Source organism: Lepidothrix coronata, unplaced genomic scaffold (assembly GCF_001604755.1).
Source record: "Lepidothrix coronata isolate B3197 unplaced genomic scaffold, Lepidothrix_coronata-1.0 Scaffold78, whole genome shotgun sequence".
Taxonomy (NCBI): Eukaryota; Metazoa; Chordata; class Aves; order Passeriformes; family Pipridae; genus Lepidothrix; species Lepidothrix coronata.
The window spans coordinates 1,853,168-1,868,031 of NW_016690258.1; the positions used below are offsets into that span (position 1 = coordinate 1,853,168).

At 39.7% G+C, this 14,864-nt stretch overlaps 1 protein-coding gene across 1 annotated transcript; it reads left to right on the top strand.

Moving 5' to 3' along the window:
• The first annotated feature begins 454 nt into the window (after positions 1-454).
• On the top strand, positions 455-13,982 carry RFT1 (RFT1 homolog). Its single transcript, XM_017820069.1, has 13 exons — positions 455-519; positions 602-687; positions 1,261-1,377; positions 3,238-3,427; positions 3,989-4,090; positions 5,077-5,211; positions 6,103-6,181; positions 6,447-6,497; positions 7,126-7,256; positions 8,081-8,225; positions 8,703-8,808; positions 9,828-10,077; positions 10,950-13,982. The coding sequence occupies exons 1-13, from the start codon at positions 457-459 to the stop codon at positions 11,112-11,114; spliced, it is 1,620 nt and encodes a 539-aa protein (XP_017675558.1). The 5' UTR covers positions 455-456; the 3' UTR covers positions 11,115-13,982.
• Positions 13,983-14,864: the final 882 nt, after the last annotated feature.

The following is a 14,864-nucleotide window of genomic DNA, read 5'->3' on the forward strand; positions in this document are numbered from 1 at the left end:
CCATCGCGGTGCCGGGGCGGTGTCCCCTCAGCCCCATCGCGGTGCCGGGGCGGTGTCCCCTCAGCCCCATCGCGGTGCCGGGGCGGTGTCCCCTCAGCCCCATCGCGGTGCCGGGGCGGTGCCCCCTCAGCCCCATCCCGGTGCCAGGGCGGTGCCCCCTCAGCCCCGCGGTCCCGTCCCGGGGCGGTGCCCCCTCAGCCCCATCGCGGTGCCGGGGCGGTGCCCCCTCAGCCCCATCCCGGTGCAGGGGCGGTGTCCCCTCAGCCCCGCGGTCCCGTCCCGGGGCGGTGCCCCCTCAGCCCCATCGCGGTGCCGGGGCGGTGTCCCCTCAGCCCCGCGGTCCCGTCCCGGTGCCGGGGCGGTGTCCCCGCGGTGCTGGCGGGCCGGGGCGGTGCCCCCGCTCTGACGGGATCCGGCGCGACGGCGGCCGCGCCATTTCCTGCGGCGGGGCCGGGGATGGCGGCGCAGGACGTGCTGGGTCAGACCGCCCGGCTGGCCTCGTCCAGCGCCCTGCTGCAGGTGCGGGGCCGCCTCAACCCTTCTCCTCCTGCTCCTGCTCGGCCGTGCCCCGCAGGTGTTTCCCGTGCGGCTTCTTCCACAGGTGCTGTTCCGGGTGGTCACCTTCGCGCTGAACGCCTTCACGCTGCGCTACCTCTCCAGGGAGCTCATCGGCGTGGTCAATGTCAGGTGAGGAGGAGGAGGCTGAAGAGCCCCCGGGCGGGCGGCCCGTGCCCCGCATCCGACCCGCTGGTCCCCGGACATCCTTGAGGCACCCCCAGGAGGGCTTTGGGACGATGCTTGTGGGTGCTGGATCTCGGCTCCGTGGTCTGTATAGTGTTGCTTGTAATGCTCTGCATAACGCTGTTTAATCTACTTTTGGGTTTGATCATTTAATGCTTCCACAGTTCTGTTTTGCTCCGAAACACTGGTAGCACTGGCCTGTTTTCCATGTTTAAACCATCACCTTGCAAAGGAAAAGCCAGACACAACATGCTGTTCCCATAGGATACACCTTGTCTCTGCATTTCTGGTTTGTACCATGTATTCTTGCCATTTGAGTAATCATGTGTAATTACTTTTCCTTTTTTTTTTTTTTTTTTGGAAGAGGTGGTAATTTAGCTCATATCACCATGTTTGCATACCTGTTAAGATTTGTCTGTCTGTCGTGCAGTCCTGTGATGCTACTGCATGAAGGATTTTAGTAGTATGTAAAGAAATAGTTTTCTCTTTTTTTTTTTTTCTCCTTCTCACCCCCTTTAGGCTGACTCTGCTGTACTCCACAGTTGTCTTCCTCGCCAGGGAAGCATTTCGCAGAGCTTGTTTGAGTGGAAGTACAAAGAGAAACTGGACCAAAACAATTAATCTCTTGTGGCTGACGTAAGATACCTCTAAAAGTTTAATTCTTTAGAATTTATTTCTAATTCTTGTCTGAGAGCTCACAGAATGAGAGGAAGTGTTCATTTACTGAGGTAATTATTTTAGCACTGAGCATTTAGAAGCCATAGTCATGTTTCAGGACTGATGCAGGAAGCTGGTCAAGACTGTTGTTTTAGCATTTATGGACTAGATTTCTTTTTTGGAGCAGGTGGGAAAGTGCATTGCCAAAGGTGTTATCAGGAGCCTTTGTTCTGTTGCTTAACTGGAGTTTCATTTACATTGTAGCTGTTGAAGGAAAACCCTGTTGCACAAATACAAAGTCTTTTTTTTTTTTCTTCCTCTGCCTGCTCAGTCTTGCTCTTATATTACCTGATGCACATTTGTGAATTTGCTTTAGATATCTTCCCCCTCCCCTGACCAAGTTTTTATTCTTGAGCCCTGATGTTGATTAATGGCAGGCAGCATAAATATTTGGGTAGGAGGGGTGTGAAAAGGTGAAAGAAAGAGTCATTGGAATTAAAAAACAGGGAGGAAGTAGAACAACTGCTTTCAGCTGTTTATAGCAGAACAGCTTAAAGTCTACGTGATGCTGCAGCCAGAGTGTGTAATCACACATTGCAGCAAAATGGATTTTATGACTTATTTCTCTCTTCTGGCTTCTGGATACATTCTCTTCCTCTGCTCTTTCCCTCTGTCAGCTGTAGCTGCTGTGCAGACACAATTAAGTGGGTTGGGAAGTAAATTTACTTGCTTGATACAGTGGGAGACTACCCTTGCATGATAAAATAGTACATTAGGGCACCCTAATGAGCTTTCCTGGAACCACCCAACTATTAATTGACTCTGGCCCAGAAGTGAGGAGTTATTTATGGTCATCTGCATCCAGGTATAAGGAAGAGAGATTGTCCCCTTCAGGGATAGGTTTAATACTAATATTTAAAATGCAATAATTCTGTTCTCTTAACTGTATTATACTCAATTTTCTGCTGTGTGACAGCCTTTCAAATGGGCTTTAAATGACAGAAATAACATTAACTGTGTGCATCTTTTTTTTATTTAAATTTTTCTTTGTAGAGAAGCATAACTTCAAATGAAAAGCAGCTTTCATGAAGCATCTGAAATATGTCTTAGGAGCTCGATGTCAAGTACCTTAGGGGGTCTGATAATGTGAGGGTCAAATAGATCTTGCTCCAGTGATGTAAAACTTTGTTCACTCTGCCAGAAGCTCTGTGTTCCTGAAGCAGTGTCAGCAGAAGGGAATGCATGTCTGCTCTCCTGTGCCTGGCCTGGTTTTTCAGCTGCACTCCTGATGGAAGTGGCTCTGAGCTACAGCAGAGCACAGTGAGTGGGCACACCTGAGGGGCACACAGGCATTTCCTCATGCTCACTCTGGCGTCGCTCTCTGGAGAATCAGTGATTTCTGGAAGAGTGAAAGTAGCAATTGGAGTGGTGGCATCTTTATCTGTTAGAGCAAGATCCATCAAAGCTTGTCTGACAACCCCCTGGTAAACACAGACTGTGAATTTGCAGCAGTGAGAATTTGTGGTGTTCTGCAGACTGATGTGGGATGTCAGAATTGTTTGGTCCTAGGGCACAAGAATGCAGATATTTGACCTTATGTTAGGCTCTTAAGTAGAAAATAGACAAGTGAGAAAAATGTTGTAAAGAGTGACATAAAGATGTTCATTACAACAAAAAAGAATGCATTCTAGGTATAGTAATAACAGAAATTAATTCATTGGGGTCTTTTTTTTTTAATCATTGTGGCCATATGTAACATTGTGATCTAGTTTTCTTTGTCTTTTTTTTCCCCTGCTGAAGTAACATTTGTATTAATTAGTTTTTATGTTAACTTTTCAGAGTCCCTCTTGGTGTTTTTTGGTCTGTTTTCTTGGGCTTAGTCTGGCTACACTTGCTCGAGGTCCCTGATCCTTCTGTGGTTCCTCATTATCAGGCTGGTGTGGTGGCATTTGGCCTTTCTGCAATTATTGAACTTCTGGGAGAACCGTGCTGGGTTTTAGCACAAGCTCATTTGTTTGTGAGACTCAAGGTTAGTAAAGTACATGGGGGGGGAATTTTCTTTCTGTAGAAAAGAACATATAACTGACCTAGATCTTTTTATATTCAAGGATATAAAACCTCCCTATGTGTCCTGTTTAGTACTGTATGGCAGGGTTGTAACATAGAGATTTGTAACCATTCAAGCAAGCAAGTTGGTTTATTTAGAAGTTATCACATTTGAGATCATTAACTGCTTAATCACAAGTTTTAATTGTGAGAGGCACACTGCTTCCACAACTCTGCATTTCAATTGATTGTTGGTATAAAACTGTGGAATGTAACAATCAAGAATAGTCTCAGGCAAAGATTTCTCCCTTCTATGCCATACAAAGGACTGAGAAAGTGCAATGGAGGAGTTGTGAAATGGAAGAATAGAAAATTTACAGAGAAATTACGATTTAAGCCGACCAGCTCAGCAGGAAGAAACTCTGTGATAAAGTCACACTGACTTTAAAAGTCTTACATTCCTACATAAATTCTGTGTGTTAAAGTAATGTATTTTAAAGTTGTGTACGTGGCAGAAAATAACTCTGTTTTCTCTTTCTTGAAGGTAATTGCTGAAAGCCTTTCAGTGGTATCAAAATGCATTTTGACGGTTACTTTAGTAATCCTTTATCCTCAGTGGGGCCTTTACATTTTTGCCTTGGCTCAGGTAAGTTTTCTGTGTGTTCACTCACCTGAATTTTTATTTGCCTTTGACATTTAGCCTGTTAAAGAACTTTGGGAAGCTGAGGGGAAAAAGCTCCTGGGAGGTTTAGGATTTAGCACCTGTATTTAGTATTTTTCTGATACTGGTTATTGACTTGGTGCCTTGAGCAGTTTAATGGAGGTACAAGGAAGGACCTTCTGCCTGTGAAGGCACATTTTGCAAATAAAGTTATGTTATTCTGTGTAAGCTTTATGTGGACTCTTTTTCTTAATGAGTTACACCTTCTAATGCCTGAAGACTCTGTTCCCCATCTGGCTTCAGAATTATTAGACTTTGGATTCTACCCTGTAGAAGACTAATCATGTGCAGCTTTATCAGCCTGTACCACCAACCTGTATCACCTTATCAGGAGGTGCTAATCGTGTGCAATGTATTCAGGTTAAAATTTTTTCTTTACTACAGTGAAGAAGGGATATATTGGCACCTGAAAAATAGAGTTGTGGCCTGTGTACTGTCAGTTCACCTAGAAATAAAAATGTGATCCACTGCAGGTGTGGACAGCAGGTTATTTTTGGTTTTGTTCACTTTTTGCAGTGGCTGTAGTAGGTGGCTCATAACTGATGGAAGATGGAAATGATTCTATAAAGTAAGAGATGTAGGCAGTAGCTACTCTGTCAGTTTGGTTTTTGGTTGAGTGAATAATTGCTTTGTAATTGGACTTTAAATAATCATTCTAAAAATGCTAAATAAAACATGAAAGTTAGCAAAGGACTATGATAACCTACAGTTTTAAAAAAAGAGAGATCATTAGCATTCTTGAGAGGTGTTAAAGTCTTTACCTAGTTTAATATTCAACAAGAATAAGGTCTACTTACATTTTCTTTCCACTAAATTTGCAACTGCTATGTAATTCTAGCATGTAAATCTACATTTGTAAGTTAATTTTATATCACTCTTTGTTTTTTGTCTCTCCTTCCCAATCTTTCCAGCTTTTATATGCCACTGTTCTGGTAATGTGCTATGTAACTTATTTTGTGATGTTTTTGGGATCACCTGAAGCAACAAAAAAGTCATTTCCAGTTGCTAGAGTGAAAGCTCTGTTCCCTAACTTTGTGGAAGATGAGGTAGGTTGCACAGGTTTTCTTCCCTCCCCCCCTTAAAAATCTTTTGTTTTGAAAATTACTTTGAGACAGTGGAGTTAATGGACTGATTTTGGGGATATTTCTGCACTGTAGAAGATATGGCAGGTTAAAGGAAAAAAAAATTACATAAAAGTCCTGTTTGTAGTTTGTATTAGTAGAATCCTTGTCAGAAAAATAAGCTCATAGCAGCAAAGAGTTCATTGTTACTGACTTGGTTTGTTCAAAGATATTTAAAAAATGTTAACTGGAGACAGAACATCTGCACTGTGCAGGGTATCACTGGACCTGAGGCAGGAAAGAAGCCAGAACCATTTTACCGTGGATTTTGGTACTTTGACCACATAACCACGGTGCTGCTACACAGCATCCTACAGGTTCTCAAATATCTCTCAGACAAAAATGAGGCAAAGAAAGAATGAAAAGCTGCAGCAAGGAAGGCAACGTTTTGAAAAGATTTACAGATTGAAAAGATAAAGGTGGTTCTTGGATGCAAGACTTATGGGGACAGTTGGAAGAGCAGTCAGCACTTTATATCTACAGTGAAGGTGAAGTTATACTGGCATGCTAAACAGCATAGATGTGGCTTTTTCTGGTCTCTAATGACTGTTTTCCCTAGAAAGCTTTTTTGAGTACTTTATCTGCAACAACAGTACTTTTCAGCAAGGGAATAAGTTTTTGCCAGCTCAGAGTGATGTTGGTCCTTGAATTTAGCAATATTTTCAATAATATTTGCAATTGTTAGAAACTGTGACACAGTGGGTTTCCTCATCCCTCCAGTTAGAGCTTGTCTGGAGTATTGCACTGGCTTTGTATTTTCTGTTTCTACTCTGTAGGTTCAATCATGTTTATTACATTTCAGTTCTTTTTTTGCAGACCTTTGTTAACTGGAAGGAAGCACGTTTGACCTGGAGTTTCTTCAAACAATCCTTCTTGAAACAGATTTTGACAGAGGGTGAGGCTTTACATGTAGTTGTGGTGGGGAAGGGCTCCTGAACACTCCTTACAAAATGGACTTGGAGCTTCAGAAAGCCTGGTGGAGTGGGGGGAGGCAAGAGACTGTCAGAGATTGTTACCAACCAGAATGAAGCTTTTTAGGGTAACCTGAACCAGGTTCCATTTGACTTAGTCTCTTAAATACTTACTATTGGAAATACTAGAACAAGTATTGGGAAATATTTAGGGACTCGTTCTCAAGTTTTTTGTTTTTGAACTTACAGGTGAACGATATGTGATGACTTTTTTGAACGTGTTAAATTTTGGAGATCAGGGTAAGTGTGATGGTGCTGTGGAATGGTGGCAGAGTTTTCTTGGTCACTGCTCTGAAGATGGTTCTGAAAATGACTTAAAGTATTTGAAGATAATTTGAAAACCTGGGAATATTTCAAAGCCTTTGTGACTTTTGAGATAGAAAAAAGAATTTGATTTAAGATCATAGAAACATAGAATGGCCTGGGTTGGAAGGGACCTTAAAGATCATCTAGTTCCAAGCTCCCTGCTGTAGACAGGGATAACTTTCACTAGATACATACCATTCTCTTCTTCTGTATCCATAAATCCTTATCTTCCTGTTCTCATTCAGTGAATTTATCAGGATCCTCCTAATTCCTCTCCAGTAAGGAATAAGAATTTTAACCCTGGTTTGGTGCTGTTATTAGATTTACATCTGCAGCTGATGCTTTTGTCCTCCTTTGCCATCTATGAGCCAGCCTTGCAATTTTGAGCTGTGGTGCTGTGACTGTCAGAATCTTTAGAAAACACTGCTTCAGTGTTGCACTAAATTCCATTTGTTTTCTCTTTGTTTAGTGGACATATTAAATTAGAATTCATGTTGCTATTAAAGACTTGGAATTAAAATGCATCTAAAAATTAAAGATTGCTGCTATTTTTGTTTTCAAGGTGTATATGATATCGTGAATAATCTTGGTTCACTGGTGGCCAGGTTTATCTTTTTGCCTATTGAGGAGAGTTTTTATGTCTTTTTTGCTAAAGTGTTGGAAAGAGGGAAGGCTGTAAAGGATCAGAAGCAGGTAAGTTTATTTTGGATTGATTACATGTCAAATGCTTGATTCTTGTTACAGATAAGTTGCATCACAAAAGTGTGACAGAAATGTGTGTTTGAATTTGAGTGTTGAGGCTGTTAAAATTGAAAAGTTCAAGTGGAGAACAAAAATGTCAAGTGAGTCTGGACCAAAAAAAAGATGAGAATAGGTAAAATGCTAATGAAATAGAAATTAAAATATGCAGTGATGTAGTATTGCCTTGTGCCAATGAAGTGAACATCCTCTCCTCCAAACTCTGTGATGTAAAGCCTTCTGTACTGTGTATTTCCATTATTTAAATCATGAAATCATACTATTTCTATTAAATAAATTCTTGATATACTTGAAAATATCAAAAGCTGTTAAGTAGTGTTTCTGGAGAGTGCGATTTTGGGAAGGAAATATTTGTATTTTTCTTGCACTTCTGAATTGTGTGTGGAGCATTAATGAATAAAGCTTTGCTCCACAGACTAATATTCCTGATCAGTCCTGTGGTAATCCTGCTACTTGCACATCAGCACACAGTTCAGTCCTGTGCTTCAGGTCATTGGTGGGCTAAGAGAGGTGCATGTATGTGTATATTTTATATCCAATGTACCTGATATTATATCTGGAAAAACGATGGGATAATAAATATATAAAAAACGTTCCAAGTTAAGACCATCTGTGTGGGTAATTCAATAACCAAGGATAAGTTTCACACCTTTTTACACTGTGCAAACTAATTCATTTTTTCTGTGAAGCAGCATTTCTGTGTGAAGATGACCATGACATTGATTCTGGTTCATGTCAGTGACTGCATTTTTTTTCAGGATGATGTTGCTATGGCTGCAAATGTATTGGAATTGCTGTTGAAGCTCGTGCTCCTGATTGGCCTTACCATCACTGTTTTTGGCTATGCCTATTCTCAGCTGGCTCTGGATATTTATGGAGGCTCAATGCTCAGTTCAGGAACAGGTAAAGATTTATAGAGCTGGCAAAAAAAACCAAACATTCCTTTAAAAAGAGAAACTGCAGCTATTATGAATTTTTTGGTAAATCAGCAGATTTTTTTTTTCCTGTAAAATTCCTATTGAAATCTGTGACTAAGCTCATTGAAATCCAGAATTTGTGCCTTTGTAAGAGTGCCTTTAACAAGTAGTCCCTTAAACTAAAATATACTGAGGACCTCTAATGAAGTATTATGAAACTTGGGGCTCTACCCTCTTGCAATATCACATTGTTGAAAAACAGCATTTAAAGGATTATTTGACTAAGCCATGATGTACAATTGCTGACTTCAGCTGTTTAAAACAGAAAAACCCCATACAACAAATGGGACCCAAAGAATTAATATTTTTAGCACAGAAACAATAATACTTTTTTTTTAAAATATCACTAAACTACATAATGGTCAAGGAATTTATCTGTTTATCTTTGTAACGTGTTTTTCAGGTCCAGATCTCCTCCGGTGTTATTCATTATATGTCTTATTTCTTGCTGTCAATGGAGTAACAGAATGTTTTACATTTGCTTTGATGTGCAAAGAAGAGGTGGACAGGTAGGAAACTGTCCCCAGAATATTCCTGTTAATTTGCTTGTGCTGACCTGATAAAGAAATTGGTGCTTTTGAAATCAGCATAATAATATCCTGCCCCACTGAAAAGCAACTCCTGGTTAGGCTGTGTGCGTGTAGATTTAGATGTAGAACCTTTGGCAAATGTTAAAATGTTTGGGTAAAAAGGTCAGAAATTAAGAAATGCAGGTTGTTAAATTAGCTTTCAGTAAATCACTAACTGGGAAAGTAATTTAAGTGTGTGTTTTCTGTACAGATGAGCTGGAAGCTATACTTTTTAAGACAATTATTTGACTCATTAGAACTTTGCAACTATTAGAACTTTTCATGTACAGTTACTGTATATACACTTAGGAGTGATCTAAATTGTGGATGTGAATTCAGTGGTTTATGTACTTTGTAGGAGGTTGGATTAGATGACCTCCTGAGATCCCTTCCAGCTGGGATTATTTCTTGATTCTGTGTTCAGGCTGTCCCTGATATGGCCCTTCCAAATTAATTTCAGTGAGGTCTATTTTCCACAACCAAAGTAGGATCTTTTCTGACTTTGCAAGGGCTGCTTTCATGACCCCTTTAAAATGTGAACTTGTTTTCCAAGCCACTGTTTGGAGCAAAAACTAAATAAAGTGCCATTTTTATGTTGTTGAGCATTTATTGTCTTTAATACATTCCTAAAATAAAGTAGCAAAAAAATCCACAGGTTTTTACATTACTAATGATCGTTACTAAATTTTGCTTTCTGAAATTAGTTTACAGCTGATTAGTGAAATAGAATTTCCTTCACATAATGTAGTTCTTGGTTTAATTTGTTTGATGTATTTTCCATTCTTTCAGGTATGTCTTTTAACATCTCACTTCTCAAATTTATCTTCTCCTCTAGAAGATAAGAGAAATTCTGTTCCTTATTGTAGAAAATAAAAGATCATCAGTAAAGGAATGCTGTAACTTTAGGCAGTGCTAAATTGTTTCTTTTTTTGTTTGTTTGTTTGGTTTTTTTAACCTAGGTACAATTTTGTTATGCTGGCCCTGTCCTTCATATTTCTGTGCATCTCTTATTTCCTGACCCACTGGCATGGCAGTGTAGGCTTTATCCTTGCCAACTGCTTTAACATGGGCATTCGAATCGCTCACAGCATCCACTACATCTATGATTACTTCAGGGAAAGCACTTACAGGCCTCTGACAGGTTTGCTTCCCTCTCCCTTTTTGGTGCTGGTTTATATCATCAGTGGAGTCATCACTGGTTTCTCAGAGGTGAGCATCTTTCTCTTCCCTCTCGCTGTGAACGTGAGTGTCAAATGACTTTTGTGTCCACAGGCAGAGAAAAGCGTTAAGAAAAAAGGGTAGGCTGGAAGGTTTCCATTGCAAGCAAGGCAAGATATAATATTAAGAGATTTAATCTTTGATACAAAGTTATCTCTGCCACCTGTACAGGGCGTGTCTGACAAGTGAAATAAAATTTAAAACATTTCTGCTGTCTGTAGACAAATGTGTCCTTAGTTATTAGTAACTGAACTTTTGCAGTAGCACAAAAAAAACCCTGTTAAAAATTCTGTAATAAAAAAGTGACAAACAACCAAAACAAGAACAGAAACAAAAATTCCTTAGAGCACATTTATTCAGACTACAAGATGGTAATTGCACAGAGTAAGTATTACAGAGATGGTAGCTTTTCAATGTACGAAAATTTGACAGCTTGAAAATCCATTATGCCTGAGAAGGGAGAGCTTTATATTTTGGAATGGGAGATTTCCAGTTTTGTTAGAAAATAGCCTAATATGGTGCTGCAAAGTAGCAGAACTGCATGATAGAACCACAGAGTTGTCATGTCATCTCAGTTAACGATTTTTCTGCTTGCCAGATAATAGGAGCCTTTACTTTTTATCATTTAGCAGATATGTGCTGAATGTTTATTTTTTGTTGACAGAATTTTTTTAAGAGAAGGCAAGTGTTGTGCCTCCTAAAGGTGACTTTACTGTAGGGTCAGTGCATGTGGCCAATCCGTGCTCACCGTGACGGTGGTGTAGCGTGATCAAGGGAGGTGTTGGGCCTTATTTTTTACTGAGACAGTAAATGTATTTTGTGCTGACTGGTTTTCCTGCAATTGCTTGTTTCCTTTGTTGCAGGTGTTCTTCTGCTGTGATAAGGGGTGGATGGCAAGGCTGGTCCACATCGGTGTGGGCTCTCTGTGCTTTGCAGCAACTGTTGTGACCATGTTCTGCACAGAGACCAAGCTGATCCACTTTGTGAGAAGCCAGTTCCTCTCCCGGTATTTGAAGAAGGGAACATGACATGCTCCTGTGCAGAACAGTTCTTGTATGTGCTTGCAGTAAAGGGATGTATTTTTTTCCATAAGATCTGTATGGGAAAAAGGTTTCCACACGTGTTTGGAGGCACTGATATTGGAGTGGCAATGTAGAAGATTGAATATTATTTTGTCTTCTGAACTGGTCAGTATGGTGAAAGAGAGATGAGTAATTTTCTCTTTATTCACTATTATTTTCCAAGCTTTTCTTCAAACAGCCTCGTGGGTAATGAATGAAGATCTAAGATACACCTTCTGACATAACTTGGCTGACAGACTTCACGTAGAGAGCTCCTGTTCCTACCAGGGGGAGTGTGTGTGTGAAGGCATGACGTGGTTTATATCATAAGGTGTACTTAAGAATGCCCTTGTTTGGCATGGAGGGGCTGGTGAGAAAATGATCTGACCAAAACAAAACCCAAAAAACCCCCACTAAACCCCATTAAACAAAACAAAAGCTGAGGAAAACACTGGGACAAGGACCAAAAGCAATGTGAGTGTTGCTGGAGCAGAACACAGTGTGGTGCAGAGGGATTGAGTTGTCAGTGTTTTGTAGTGTAAAGCAGGGACCAGAAAGTCCTGACGTTTACAAGTAAATTAGTGGAATGCACAGCGTGTGTCCGTGCTGGCTCGGTGGGATTATTGCACTCAGCATATCCCTCATTTCTGAGGGCATTGATTAACTTGTCAAAAATACTCTGAAGCCTCAGCTGAAAGGAGAAAGAGGGTTTGAGCAGTGTCTTGTAGGAGGTGTTAAGTACAATCACACTAATGCTGAAGTTCCAGAAGGTTAATCATAAAACTTTCTTCTTTCGTTCCATTGTTTTTTGGTTCTGTCTGAGATTTTAAAGGCCAGCATGAAAACATATGTCTCAATAAAAATTATTTTTTTTTATCTGTGAAAAAATCTGAATGTTAAATATATTTATTAAGATTTTTTACAAGGGTTTATGCATATTGAAGCTTTCTTTATTGGATAGAAAATACTTTTCCTTGCAACATTTTCCTCACATCTTGTTCAGTCTTAACCTTCAGATTGATTTTTTTTTTTTTTTTGAATTGTTGAAAATTTGGGCATTCAGCAGTTGCAAAATTTGATTTTAGGCTGCTGGTTTAGATTTAGTAATGGTGTATTTTATTGCTGCTCTAAGATCTGAATTTGGCAGCTTCAGAATGTACAAGGGGCAGGTTTATAATGATCAGTGTTCCCTTTGCAGTGTTTGGATGGCCCAAAAAGTGTCAAATGGTGAAAAATGTCTGCTCAGACATATACAGGTGGAAGCTTTTAGTTTAATTATGTAGCAACTCTGCAGATCCTCTGCTTAAAAATAATAAATCACTGTAAGGGCACTGAAGTTCATCCAGGTGACCACAGTGCCCAGGGTGAAAGGCTTTCTGGTATCAGGGCCTTCAGCTTGCTAATCAGGAATAGTTTCTCAACTCTGGTAACTCCCACTTGGAAAACATTGCCAAAGAAACTCAATGTGGGAATTTGGTGATTGAAAAACGATCCCAGAGAAGCCAAAATGTAAGAGTGGGAGGGAAAGGTGCACGTCCTCAGCTAAGGGCAGTGTCTCCATTGCCTGGCTGGAAGGGAGTAGGTAGAGACTTGCTGATTCTTCTAAAGCTGTTATAAAATCCATCAAAATAAAACAAACTCTACGTTATTCTGTCCTGTTAATTGAGTTTGGTGGTTCTTTGCCTTTTAAATTTTTCTCTTCTGAGTGGTCTTGCAGCTTTTTTCTCCTTTCTGTCAGATATGGAGTTTGTTTTGAAGTATAACTCCATATATTGCAAGAGGGTTGAAACTTCTTTATTATAAACTGTTCAGTTTCTTTTTCTTTACTCCTTCATAGTACAAAAAAATCAAGATAATTGAACCTATGGACTGTTTTTTAGGGTATGTCTTTGGGACCTTACTGTGGAAATAATTCAATCTGTACAGTGAATTTTTATAACTGCTTGGAATGAGATATTTTGTATAGCCCTGCACTTGAAGTGCTTTGGAGATTGAAGAGCTTTTCATGCAAAATGAGCTTGAATTCCTGCTGCCTTGTCTAGTCCTACAGTCCAACTGGACACTGATAGTACTTCTGCTACTTACAGTGTCATAAATAGGGTGATGTGAGATCTCACTGTTCAAAGGGCTGTCTAGTCTCATAAATCTTTTTTAACATAAATGCATTGTATGCATTTAAAGACAAGTTAGATTTTTAAAGCAATTTGTTTTATTTCCTACTGGAAGGGCTTACAAGTGCCTCTTGCATCTCAAATGAGAGCAATTTCATGTGAATCAGGAAGACATTTAAGGTGGCTTAATGATTGCTCATTTGCAAATTAAGGACCCATTCCTCATTTGAACATCATCTGTAAGCAGTTCAGTAATGGTTGACTGGGTTTTGTGATGTGGGATGTTTTATTTTTAATATATTTTATGTGGCAGGAAACTGCAAGGAGAGTCGGGAAGTAGAGACCCATGAAGCTGTCTCCTGGTTTCTTATTTATCTGTGTGAGCCTTAATGTGACAGCTCTTAATTGCTTTATTGGTAAAGCAGTAAACTGTCAGACTCAGGGACAAAGCTGAGATTGAACTTGACCATGTTTCCCTTTTGTTCATAGTTCTGTTAGTCTGTTAAAGGCACAATTGTCTAAAATTTCATGAAACTGTTTTGCAGTGTTCTGAAGTCTTTTAGTTCAAGCTGAAGGAGAATTAAAAAGTTTTCTTTGTAGAAAAAGTGATGACTCTATGGTTTGTGATGTGTTTCGCTTATTGGTTGGACGAGTGGCTTCCAAAAAACTGTAAAATATAATGGTTATATAATAAGGTAACACCAAATAAAATTTATTTCCTTTACATTTTGTTTTTGTCTTCCACTTGAGGATTATTGGAGTTTTAGTTGTGTCTTTGGTTGCTGATGCTTGGTTTGTATTTTCTAGGATATTTTATGTATAAATTCATTTATCAGCCTAAACTTACACACCATTTCCTAACACACACACATGAGCAAACACACAGATGAAATATGCTGTGCTAGTTTTGTAAGAAGTGGCATCATTATAGTCACTCTTTCCTCTTTGTTTCTGTCAAAATGTTTGTATGGATTACAATCACTAAGTGCCTTTGTTTGCCTTTACAATGCATTGTTGTGATAAAAGCTGTTTCAATGGCCAGGAATAAATCTGATATTTAATAAAGTTTGTTAGTGGAATTAGGCTGTGACTGGCAGGGCTACTGTTGGGAGCTAACCAATTAACCAATTGTTCAAATGTTTTTTTCTAGTATGGTAAATGTTTTATTTGTAAAGAACTAGGGCAGGGGGAGCACCTCTTTAGGAAAAGATATTAGGAGTTAAAGCTTTGCCTTAATGGTTAATCTGCTTTAGCAGGCACAAAAGTAATAAATGTAACCTTGGATGGTAACCACAATTTGGCATCCAAAAGGAATGTTGATTCTTAGTGGATATGAAGGATTAGGAGTGTGAGTACCTTGAGGTCAGCTGGTCTTAATTCCCTGGTTTCTGGATAGTGTTCCTATCTAAACTGTGAAATTCTTTTTGTGGACTTCATGTTTTTGCTGTTTGAACATCATACTTTTTTTTCCCCTTGTAGTTTAATTACCTTAAAGATAATGCAAAGAAAGGATCTGAGGCTTTTTGAGCCCTATCAGTGCATCAATAGATCTGCTGAGATGTAATGGTTTTGTTCATCACAAAATGCATAACTCATCTGCATTCTG